Genomic DNA, 13,673 nt, shown 5'->3' on the forward strand with positions numbered 1-13,673 from the left:
AAGTTTATTTTATTATGTTTAATGGTTTAAAGCTTATTTGACGTTTCCATACTTTATGAACATGCAGTATAGTTTTTTTTATAGTTTATTATTATTCCACTGCTTTTTGTATCACAATATTTTACAAATTAATAAATTCACATTAACAGTAAAAATTTAAGGAAGATATTATGTATTTTAATGACACATTCTATACTTTGTAATATTACCTAATTGTATAAATGGTAGTAAACAATTTGTAAAAAATTAAACAACAAATTGTAAAATATTAAATTGTTAAAAGTCTTCTTTTTATATATTTCAACCGTAATTTCCCTAAAATTTTAAATATTCTATTCTAGTCTTAATTATTATCAAACGCTTTTTCAAGTTGTCATGAATAATTTGTTTTAATCATCTTGCCTTTTAAAATTAATCTGTCTGTTACAATTAAAAATTGTATTCCTATGCTTTTTATTAAACTTGCCCTTCATCTAGTGCACCTTTTTTCATTTCGTTCTTCTATAAATTATTCAAGTTAGTAATTTGGAAGCATGAGATATCAAATTTTATTTATTTTTATGAAATTTAACAATTTTTTAATCATTGTTACACTGAACTGTTGTTTTATTTTTTATATTTACATTGTTACTATCTGTTAGTTATTCATCAGTCAATGTCTAACTTTTTGGGGTTTTTTTTAACAGTTTTATTTCTATTCCCATTCTACCGAATTCTACCTGGAAACCCATGCCGAACAAGTACTAATTTACAAGGTGTTTGTCTGACACAAAGACAGTGTAATGCAAGGAATGGAGTCTGTTCTGGAAGTTGTGCTAATAACAAAGGAGTCTGCTGTGTTTGTCAGTATTAAAACAGTGAATATCATTTATCTATTTTTGTATAGAAAATTATTAGGAATAGTTTTTTTTTTAAATATACTACTCCTAATATACCATATATTGATGATAACATATAATCGAATCCATAAAGAGTTTTTAAATTCCATTACATTTTTTGGTTGATTTTAGGAACAACTGCCTACTTATAAATCAACTCCTCATAAATTTTCTTAATTATCCAGTAAATTTCCAAAATAAATTTTGTAAATTTCATGTTCTTTAAATTAATTATTTTATGAAAACTACTTGCAGTGATTTAAAAATAGTCTTAATAGAGGCTTTTTGTTACTGCAGTAGTTGTGAATAAAAAAAAAATTAGAAAACCGATATTAAAAAGCAAAAATACTTTTACTTACACTGTATAAGCTTTACAGTATACTATTTAAGGGAAAGTAGCTGATTGGATCAAATTTTTCACACCAAGGTTTTTGCAAATCTTAACATTTTCTCTAAGCAAAAAACATAATATTGAAAAATTTCAGAAAGATGTATGTACATACATACATATGTATATTGGCCTGTTTTTTGCTTGATTTTTCCAGACTGAATGGACCAATTTGGATGAAATTTGCCACAATGATTTCTAAAAAAAAAAGACCGATCATCTATTTACCTCTTTTATATGAAGTGGTCTATAAAGTGGTTTTACCTCTTTTTACCTATTTTTTGAAGTTAATATAAGGGCTTGATGCCATTTCATTTTGGTCTAATTGGTCAAAGGGGAAGGGATATATGATAGATTTTATTGATCCCTTATACTACAATTATACTCAAAGAATAGTTATTTTTTCCACATGATTTAATTAATTTAAATAACTAAGATACTGTCTGATGGTGTTATTCAACCTCCCATATTGGGGTGAGGCAAGAAACATTTTTTTCTCATTTCTGGAGTCAGTCATATTCTTGTATTAATTAGATGATCCCATTACATTAATAAATTACTTTGATTGTGTATTTGGAAGATTTCATTCATGGAAAATAATAAGCACAATTTTTTTTTCATCAGTTTTAATTTTGCTTGATATCTTCTGATTGGATTAACCAATTTTTATGAATTTTTTTATGATGACTTCTGAATATAGTTCACTGATTTATTTAATTCTGTTACAATTGGTAAACAGGATGTGGAAATATGGTCATCAGTGATCCCATACCTCAAAACTGTACTCAAAAAGTAAAAGAATTTTTCTACAAGTCTTTATTTGCATACTTACATAATTTAATGTTCCACGTAATTTTCCTCTTGAGTAGCCTGTTAAGTAACCAGCTACCCCTTGGTAGCTGGATATATCTAACTTTCCCAGTGAAGCTGGGAAAATTATTCCACTCTTTGTCAGTCTTTTTCAATCATCATTATCGTATGGTGTTATGCCTGCTGGCAAACCCCTAGCACCACTGCTGTTTCCACCTGTTTCTGTTCTTTTTCAGTACTTATATAAATTTTAACTATTTGAAATTTATACCAAAATAAATTCAAGTACATTCAGTCTCCTTATCCATAAATTTATACAAACTTCAAGAGGTCAAACATTAAAAAAAAAATTGCCAGACGGGTTGAATATTACTTGCATTTTGGTGGACTCGACATGTGTTTATATACAATGCATTTAGCTCATTGAAAAAGCCATTGGAATCCAAATTGTTTTCATCAAGTGAGAAGTGGTTTCACTTCCTTTAAGCATAGGATAGAGCCAAAAATCACAGCGAATCATCTCTAATGAGGTACGGAGCCTGCTGAAGATGTTCAATCCCATATTTTGCCAAGAATTTGGATAAGTTGTGGTACATGGGCTGGAGCATTGTCATGATGAATTTTCCAATTCCCATTTCCTCAAAGCTGTGGTCTCTCATGTTGAACAGCATCTGTTACCTGACGAAGAACAGTTATGTAGTACTCTTTGTTGACAATCTGTTCTTGAGTACCATACTCGTGATTAACCATGCCTTGATAATCAGAAAAGGCAATCAGTATGACCTTCATCTGTTATGAAAATTTATTCCAACAATGCTGCAATTTTTGGTTCTCTCTAAGCTTATTCTGCTTAAAGGAAAGAAATTCGAAGACTGCAAAGAGATCAAGAGAAATGCAATAAGAGGACTAATGGTGCTCACTATAAATGATGAAAAAATGGTTTCAACAATGAAAACATTGCTGGTACATCAGAACTCATTTATCCAAATGAGTTCTGATGTAACACATTTGGGAACAAGTGAATTTCATGACCCTAATAAGATAAGTGAAATTAGTTGAACTAAGTAGGTTAAGAATTTTTGTTTTTAAGTTAAGTATTATTTATTTTTGTTGTAAGTTTTTGTATTTTTGAGTCAGGGTCGGGTACTTTTTGATCACTCCTTGTGTATGGGTTCCTTTGTACGCGCGGACACACACACACTCAGGTATAAAAATGCGAACAGAGATATAAACTTGTTTATTTCTACATCATATTAAATTATCAGTCAAAACTTTTAAATACATTAGTAGTTAATATTTAAATAATTTTACCTAACTTTAAGTGTTTTTTTTTTGCAGATCAAAGAACATGTGGAGGAACAAGCAATGCAAATATTACATATTTTGTTAACCCAAACTATCCTAGCACTTATAGTACAGGAATATCATGTACCATAACAGTCAATAAAATTAATTCTGGAATTTGCCAGGTAGTTAATATAAATGAAATACATATATTTACTAAAGTTATATAGATATTAAAACAAATATTTATCTTGCTTATTTACATTATTTATGGTAATATAATGGACCAAAAAAATATATCTTGTCAACACTGAATTATTACAACCTTTTTTTTATAAATAAATAATCTTACCATGAAGTAATCAAATTTATAATTCTTTGTCTTCATATTTTATTATTGTGATTATGTCTCTTGAAAAACCTTCAAAAAGTTATTACAACCTATCAAGAAACAAAATAGAATATGTATACCCATATTTAGTTGCTTTGCCAGCAAAAGTGAGTTTAAAATTTCTTTGAACATTGCCAGTTGTTCAATTTTTACAACCCTATAAAGTAATAGGCCTAGTTGTTTCTCTTCAAATTAAGGAAAAAATCTTATCAAATTTATATATTGTTGGTATATAGTGTGTCTGTAAAATAATAGTGGGGTTATAAATGATTATAGCTTTAGAACAAAGTATTGTAGAGAGTTAAATGTAAGAGAAACACTCCATGTTTCTTACCTGTTCAGTAGATTTCAATATGTGCTGCTCCCTTAGTTGCCCTCCAGACATCAAGACAATATTCAGTCTCTTGTCATATATGGCAGAGAACATCCGGCGTGATAGAAAAATCAACTCCTCCTAGTTAAATTATCTAGACTTCAAACATGAACAGAATACATTTGTGTTTTTATGTAACCCCAAAAATAGAAATCCATGAGAGTAAGAGGTGGAGACTGTGGGGGTCCACCCTTCTCATCTGACCTATCACTAAGGAAATGGTTCGTTAAAAAATTCTGCACAGTTGCAGAAATGTGGAGGAGCTCCATGTGAAAATGTAATTCTTTCTCACGTATCTGGGGTGCTGCATACCCTTCTAACGTATCCAGGAAGGTGTTCCCTGTCATTGTTTTTGCAGTAAAAAAACAAGGGGTCAATAACTGTGTCTCATCCAGTAGTACACCATACATTCACTTTTTCACTGACATACTGATGTTCAATAATGGCATGTTGATGTTGCAGTACATATTTATGTTCAATAATGGCATGTGGAAGTTCAGTACCCAATATACAAACATTATGCTGAGTACTCGTCCAGAAACATGAAACGTTGCTGAAAATGAACTTGTTTTAAAAAAATCATCATTCTGCTCTAACCTATCCAGTATGTCTACACCAAAATCAAATCGTTTCACTTTGTCCTATGGATAAAGATGTTATAACACCTGAATTTTGTGCGCAGTAAAACATAACCGTCTTATTTAAGCACTGAAGGAAGTGAATAAAAATCAGTAATTACTTTAACTGAGTCATTTTTCAATAAATACTGAAGTTTAGGTGAATAAAGAATAAGTAATTGTGTCACATTTTAACTTCTGGTAGTATTCTTTTTACTTAATTAGTATTTGACTGAAAATGTATGAAATTACTGGTTCTTTCCAGTAAATACTTTAAAAAGAGTGAATAAAAGTTTTCAATTACTTAAAATCATCAGTAATTACTGTAGGTTTTTTTCAGTAATATAAGACCCATACTGAAAGTTTCTACTGAACAAGAGAGATGGCTGTTTTCTCAAGAATACATAAACCTGAAAACTTTAGGAAGCGTAAATCTGTGAAATACTTAAGTAACTTGTTTTTACAAGAAATTAATGAAACAAGAGGAGGGGCTGTAAACACCCAGTGTAGAATGGAAATATTTTTAAGATACTTGTCTGATCCAGGCTATCAAAATGGTGTTGCCGAAGATTTCGAAGTTCACAGAATTACAGTCTATTAAATATTTAATGATGTTTCTAGAGAAAGTTACCTCCAAAGCTGTTGATTGGATTAATTTTCCCTAAACTGTAAATGAAATTGCAGAAGCTAGAGAAAAATGAAGTAAAAAGTTCAAAATGCCTAGTGCAATCAGGGCAGTCGACTGCACTCATTTAGAGATTAAAAAACAAAAGCTTTTGGTGATTCCTACATCAATAGAAAGGGTTACATGACCATTAACGTACAGGTCACATGCAGCACATAGGAGAGAATAACAAGCATCGAAGCTGAGAGACCTGGTAGCACTCATGACAGCCGCATTTGGAGGCGGAGCAGTGTGTAAAGAAATATCCAAATTAAATGGTGTCGTTTGTTGGCAGACAGCAGGTATGGTGCAGCTCCTTGGCTCCTAACACTATTCAGTCGGCCACGGTTTATAGGAGAAAAGACTTTTAACAAACAGCATTCTAAAGAAAGAGTGACAGCGAAAAGAATGTTTGGTCAGATGAAAATGTGATTTCCAATATTAACCAATTTAGTTTGAGTGAAACTGGGAAAAGTGCCAGATGTAGTTATTGCTTATGCAATGTTGTACTATATAGGATAAACCCTTCATGATCAATTTAATGTAAATGAAGAGGGATGTCAAGAATGTGAGGAAGAAGAAGCTGTAGTTAAGAAGACAATATCCAAATCACAGACTTAGAGCTTCAATGAAAAGGACAGGCAAAGCGAAATCAAATTACGGCTAATTTGCTACAAATAATTTAAAAATTATTGTAAATAATTTCATATAATTGTTGAACTTAACCAAGTAATAGTAACTTTTATTTGTCACGTATTTTTATATAATGATTAATTAATTTTATGTAATAAAAGGAATAAAAAAGGATACCAATAAACACAAAATAAAAATAATTGGTCAGATCTACAGTCTGGTTAACCTATTCAATCTAGTCAATCTTATTATGGATTGACCACAATGAATAGACTGTTCCACATCAACCAGATGGTTGTCGGCTCTGTAATAATTTTCTCTATTTAGTTTTATTGCAATTTTACTTTTTTTTGTGTGGTTTTTTAATTTCAGGAAAAATGTTAAGGGAAAGCTTATTTATTTCTTTTATTTAATACAAAACAATAAAATAAGGAAACTTAATTCAACACAAGATAATCTGATAAAAAAAATTTTCACATCATTGTTTGGTGTGGGAGTGGGTTATTTTTATCTGATTTATAATTTCATTTGGTAAAAGCTGCATTTCTAAATCTTTGTGTTTCTTCTGTGTTCTGATCAAGTCTAGCTGTTCGATAAGAACCAGTCACTGTAAGTCAGTTGCGGATAAAGCAACCAATTCTTCAGTTTCATACCTAGTTTTCTTCCCATTCGGAATAGCTCTTTCCTTTTCTGAACATTGACTAGTAACTTCAGTAGTTGTGCTCAGAGATGATGCTTCATCTGTCATACTTGTTTCGCCACATTTTTGTTTTGTAACAACTCCAGCAGCAAGCATGTCTGGTATTTTATTTACAGTAGGGTTTTCATATATTTCCAGTATCTCAATAAAATCTTTTTCCCATCCTTTTATATTTATACATTTGTTACCTGTTGTCTATGTATTTATTTTTTTTATTTCAGTTTTGAGGTTCTGCTTTTGTTAAGGATCCATCAAATTGCGTTTCACTATCGCTGTCACTAAGCATTTCTAGTAGTGGTATGAAATATGTATATCGATACAGCAGTAGGTCAATAAAGGATCAATTTCCAACTTCAAGAACAAACTGCAGGAATAGATAACAAATGTGATAACGTATCAACTTAATTACAGGCAAAAACGACTTAATTTTGTAGCGACAAATGTGTCCGCGAGAACAAATCGTTTTATCAGTAAGTACTGAACATAATTCAGTACACTACACAAAAATTCCAATTCCTTTCAGTTATTACTTATCAGCAATAGTAAAATGTTATTTTCCAACTCTAAGTAATTATTATACTTAATCAGTATTTATTATACTTGACTAGTAATTACTGATTTTTATTCACCTACCTCATTGTGAACAGTTGTTTTAGGAATGCCCAACTGTCTAGAACACTTCCGTATGGATTTCTTTGAGTTACACAAGAAACATGTTCACTTCAGTAGGCTGCCTGTTTCTTTGAGTTGTTTGTCCCATTGCCGAATGTTATTTTCATGTGGGGAGGTCTTCATTGTATACACAACAGTATCACACCGAACACATAAATGACTCAAACATAGCAAGCCACAACATACATTGAAACTTTCTTTGCACCACAAACATGATGACTAACATGCACATGCAACTTGCATGACTGGAAACACCTAGCGCGAAGAGGCAGGAGGATTCCCCTTGACGTGCACACGGCCCTCGATGTCAAAAGAGGCGTCGAAATGTGTTTACTTAGTTGTTGTTGGATTATGCTGCCGATTATGCTGCCGGATATATCAATGGACATGGAGTGGGGGATATTATATGCGGTGCTCTACCGCTGACGGCGAAGGAGGTATGCCGCAACAAGTAATGAGGGGTCATGGGAATGCGTGGTAGCTCAAGGACAGGTACAAGTCCATCTTGATGCATGTAGGGGCCAGGGAGGCAGCCTCTATGCCTAGGGTGTTCGGGCCTACTCAGGCGCAAGAGTGGGTGGGTCGGAGCTCCCCGATGATGGCATGGGGGACGCGTAACTGTGAAGGGCAAACGAAATGTGTGTCTTGATCAGGTACAATAGGGACTGGAAGGGTGCTCTCCTGCGGAGAAAAATTCTGATCACCGGAAGAGGTGATTAGTATGTTTTCGAGGAGGCACGAGAACCCCCGATGGGATGTCCGAGTTCGGATGAGCTAGGGAGGGCAGACTGCGCTGCCATGAAACCCTGAGGCGACTATGTTAAGCTTTTTAGCGTGGGCTGGTTGTCTTGGGGGAGTTTAAAAAAAAAACACCTAGCGCATATGCTAGCTGTTGCACACATAAACTTGGAGTGCCTCTTTCATTTAACATTCAGTTCATATGCTCTACAATCCTTTGTTCCTAACTTAAAATCATTTAAAACCCCACTATAATTTTATGGACACTCTGTATGATTTAAAATTAAGTAGGTGTTTATTAACATATAATTATAGATATATATTAAAATAATTGTATTTTTAAGGTTTTAACAGTACTGTCATTATTTACAGATGAGAATTGATTTTATAGAAATGAGTATTACTGAACCAAATGGTAATGGAGTGTGCAATAATGATTTTTTAAATTTGGGTAATGAATACTTACCAAAAATATGTGGGGAAAATACTGGACAACATGGTAATTTTTTTCATGAAATTATTAATTCATATTCTATTGTTCTTATTTTACACTAATATAGTTTCCCATAAATAAATATTTACTGTAAGAATCAACATGATGAAAGACAGACTCAGATTTGTCTTTCAATAAAAAAGTATTTAATTAAATTAAAAAATTTTAATTAAATCCTTTAAGAATAAATAAAATTTTACAGAATCGAGAATTTGGTTAAATACATTGTTTCATTAAAGAATAACTTCAGAATTATTATTTTTAAATGAAAATTAGTGCTTTTTATTTTTGATGGTTTAAGGGTTACATTAAAACCATTTTGCAATAGCCATGCATTTTATTGTTAGTTGCTCAACAAACTGTAATTAAAAATTTACACTATTCCTACACATCTTGTGATTTTATTGATGTATACAATAAAATTACACTTTTGGAATACTTTATATTATGTTGTCAGATTTATCTAATTATGATACCATAGAGGTAATTGAAATATTAAAACTGGAATTGCTTTCTTGTCATTAAAACGGTTTATAATTGTAACATTGAATATCTGCTTTTTAATGTTAAATAAATGAGTAAATATTATTATCCATTCACTTAAAAATGTTGTAGTTATAATGTTGTTAAGCAAAAAAAAGGAATAAAATTACAAACAATCCTTTATTGTCATTCCAGATGACTATAATAACTTTTTTATTAACATATCTAAGAATTTATTAAATGTATCAATCATAACTTTAGGCTGCCATACTTTTAATAATAAATTTAAAGCAATTGAATTTTTTATTATTATTATAGTAGAATCACACAAGATGCTTTCCATTATTAATTCATTAAAAAATATTTCTTGTCCAGATTGTTATGGCTTAATTAGTCCAATTATTAAATTTGTGCCTCTTTTAACAATGACTCTTTTAAGGCTCCTGATTAATTATTATGTTACTAGATCTATCTACCCAGATAGTTTGAAAGTTGCAGTTATTGTTGCTATTGTATAAAAAATAGATGATGAAGATTTATCAAATTATTGACCAATTTATTGGTTTTTATTTTATCAGTTCTATAAGAAATGTTAAACGTTATTAAAAATTCATTTAACTAATTTTTTTTAGAAAATAATACATTAATTTTAAATTCACAGTTTGGTTTCAGGCAAGGTAAAAGTATGAGTAAAGCATTTTTGAGCTTTGTAAATTACATCTTGAACTGTTTTCAAAGATTATATTCTGCCACTCTTTTATTCGACTTAAATAAGGCCATTGATTGCATTAGGCAAGATTTGCTAATTAAAGAACTGCCTTCTTATAACAACACTGAGTTAGCTATTAAACACCTTAAATCTTATTTGTGTGATAACTGCAAGCTGTCAAGTGTGATAACGGGTAATAAACAGCGGTTTGCCGTAGCATTGTTGGGCCGCCGTAATCCCTACAATAAAAGGTAACAACAATGCTACGGCAACCCGCTGTTTATTACCCTTATAGCTTATCGTTAACACTTGTTTTAAGGTATTTCCCGATTTCACCTTTTCTCGATTTATTTATTTATTTTTCAGACATCAATATTCTTCTTGTTTTTTTTTAATATAATTTTCAGAAATTCATATTCTGTATAAAATTTCTAATACACACATATCAAAAAATACTGAGAAAAAACTGTTTATTATCACCCTTTTTAATGGCTTACTCATTAAGCTTGTAAATAACTTTTTCTCAAAAAAGTGTTTTCGAGTTTTGATTCATATTAATTAAGATAGAAGTTTTTTTTTTTTTTACTTATAAAATTCTTTCTTATAAAATCATCCCATTAAAATCTTTTAATCAATATTTTCCTTTGTTCCTTTTCCTAATGATTTCATTGTTCTTTCCAACTGTTTCAGTCTATGTTGATTTTGTTTCTGGAAGTAATAGCCACTTGCTCACAATTGATAGTTTAAATTCTGCAGTTTGTAATAGAAGATGGAATCTTCAGATCTCACAAATTGCATGCAACAGTAGTAATAGAGGCAAGTAAATTTTTATCAGTAGCATTTCAGTATGAAGTTCAACTATAAACAATAGTTGTAAACTGCATATATAATCTTAAGCATATACAAAATGTATGTTTGCATATATTTATCCTATTTAGTGTGTTAACATTTTCAGGGTACCCAATGGATGTAAAAAATATCTAGTGGGTTAGTGGGTGTACAGGATATCCTGGAATGATCCTTGACAAGTCCTACGATATTATGAGAATAAAAATGTCTGTTCCTGGTGATATTGCAGGGATTAGAACATCTCAAATGACTGAAATTTATAGTTCCTAAGACATCATCTGGGATCTGATTAGTATGCCACTCATTACATCTGTGGGCTATGATGTCCATCAAAGTAATAGTATTATGAATTAGGAATTTAGGATATTTACTATTTATTAGGTAATGTAAATGAAGTTTCTGATAATATTTTTAATTATCACTGTTGTTTAAATAAAATCATTAACTAATGTATTTCAGTAATTTCTTGAACAAAGCAAAGTTCTGTTCTATCTTGACCTTTTATAATTTTGGGTATTCATGTTTTTTGTGATTATATAGCCAAATGAATCCTCTGATTTTTATGAAAGTTTGCATTAATGTTTCTTCCTATAATGCAGTACAACCTATACAATCATTTTTTTTATTAAACTTTCAATTTCAAAATGGCAACTAGCACAACTGTTTGGAAAAGCTCCAACTATTACTCATCACCCATTGAATAAAAAAAAACCTCTTAAAAAGTTATTAATCAATGACATCCAGTGATCTTGAAAAGAGTAATTACAATATTACTAATACAATAAGATTATTTTGGCAGTATCTAATCCTTCTAAATCAATTATGATCAACAATTCCATTTAGATTTTCATTTTCATTACTCACAATCTAAATAACTGGAATTATGCTTTGATACTTTTGAAACTATGATGCAGTCGCTTTTCTCCCTGAGTGATACTGTAGAGTTCTCTGCAGTTAATGAAGCTAATTTTGAAATGGTTGGTAGGAAACACATTTTATGTGATCAAGTAATATATTTAATCTTTACTGGATCTCTAAATTTCATACTCTAATACTTACAGTGTTAATAAAGTATTGAAACCCGTAAATAACTTTAAAAAAATTAAATACAGAAAAGCAAAATTCGGCCAATGCTATTAGCTTAGTTTTCCAGTATTAGCCCGCCATACTCAAAGCATCCAGGAAGAAATTTAAAAATTTTAAATAGAAAGGGTAGGGTTATATGACACATAATTTTAAAGTGTATTGAAAAACAGGAATTTTGATGTAAAACTTCGGACCGCAACAACTGTAATCAAAATGATGGCCATTTAATGTTTTTCATAATTAATTTATAAAGTGTTCTATAATACCTCTTAAATAACAGCTTAATAGTGAAACACTAAAAAAATAAAATTTGTTAAATATTGTTATCTCAAAACGATTTATTTTTCAGTATGAGACCACTAGTTGGGATCCACTTTTGAAACTAATAAAAAATATTAAATGGTCAGAATTTTTGTCATAGCCAAATTTTTATTTTCCATTGTCCTTTAATATAATGTATCGGAACCGTACTCTTTCTGTTTAAAATGTTTGAGTTGATCCTCACAGGTGCTTGTGGGGGATGGATCTCATATTGAAAAATGACTGTTTCAAGGTAGGGGTGTTTGTTAAATTTAATTTGTCTATGTTTAAATGGTTGAAAAGTTACTTATGTGTTTCAATGCTTTATAAGCTGTATAACTTTACTTACCTGTATACTTTATAACCTTTATAAATAATATATACACAAGTAAAAGTCATAATTATATAAGTAAAAGTAAAATAATCACCATATACTCGTAAGTGTCATAATTATTCACTCTTTAATGAATTTAATTCATTTACTGAGTACAGTGACTGATTTTTAGAGGTGATTTCTTTGAGTATCACCTCCATTTCAGGGGGCTTGGGATACTGATAACAATTTATTCAGCTCAATTAAGAAAACAATGGAATACACTACTAATTACTCACATTTTCTAGTTTGGAATGTGAACCATTCCTGGTTTGAGATGCTTATTGTTGTTTGAAATGACTTTACCATTTTTAATCTATTTAATGGCTTTAAACTTTAATCTCATCTCAGGTTACATATAACCATTCATTTATGACAGCTAATGAAATGTAATGATTGTAATAAATAAATATGCTTTCTAAATTTAAAAAATTATAATATTAATGTTTTCTAATCAGATTCATTACAATTTTGTTTTTGTTATCATTAATAAAAAATCATTGGCATTACATTTTATTGTTCACAGCTCCTTCCGGGTGTCTTAAATATTTTACTGGTGTTGAAGGAACTGATTACAGCTTTAATTATTATCCATCATCTTCAGCAGGTGGAGGTAATATGTTAGGTTTATGTTATAAAATAAATAATTGAGGTTCAGGTTATTATCTATTATATTTAACCTTACATTTTTAAGTATTTTATATAATCAAACAATACAACTTATCAATTTATAAAAACTATAAACATAAAAATAATTTTTGTTTCTTTTTATGTATTCCTTCTTATTTTTGATATGTATTTAAGTAATCTTTCTTATTTTTAATTATACTATATTATATTACTATTAATGTTCATAATTAACAAAATTATAAACTAATGGCTGTAGAAAAAGCACAATTTTAGAATGGCTGTGTATAACTTAAGCATAATAGTAGGACAAATTGCCAGTTCTGGGACAATCTAGGAATTAGGACTCCCAAGATCGAGGTCATTGTAAACAAGTTGTTTAAAAATGAATTATTTTTTATAAAATAAACATTAATTTATTTTTGAATAATTAGGTTCAAATATCAGCAGTTTAAAAAATTTTATCTTGAAATGGTTGGTCATATCTTGATTATTCAAAGTGCCAACTGATTAGTATACTCATTGATATAGCCCTCAGTCCCATGTGTAAAATGCATCAGTACAAACAATCTAAATAAATTTTCCGTTATGTTGCTTTTTACTGT

The 13,673-nt window shown here is 30.2% G+C and overlaps 1 protein-coding gene across 1 annotated transcript in view; it reads left to right on the forward strand.

The window, feature by feature from the left end:
* The window catches only part of LOC142329296 (uncharacterized), a 34,765-nt gene that overhangs the window by 2,903 nt on the left and 18,189 nt on the right, over window positions 1-13,673 (forward strand). Inside the window, exons 2-6 of the mRNA XM_075373742.1 lie at window positions 687-842; window positions 3,415-3,545; window positions 8,521-8,647; window positions 10,524-10,649; window positions 12,968-13,054. Of these exons, the coding sequence (XP_075229857.1) occupies window positions 687-842; window positions 3,415-3,545; window positions 8,521-8,647; window positions 10,524-10,649; window positions 12,968-13,054 (627 nt within the window). The remainder of the gene's footprint in view (window positions 1-686; window positions 843-3,414; window positions 3,546-8,520; window positions 8,648-10,523; window positions 10,650-12,967; window positions 13,055-13,673) is intronic.

This window comes from Lycorma delicatula, chromosome 8, assembly GCF_047948215.1.
Source record: "Lycorma delicatula isolate Av1 chromosome 8, ASM4794821v1, whole genome shotgun sequence".
NCBI classification, from domain to species: Eukaryota; Metazoa; Arthropoda; class Insecta; order Hemiptera; family Fulgoridae; genus Lycorma; species Lycorma delicatula.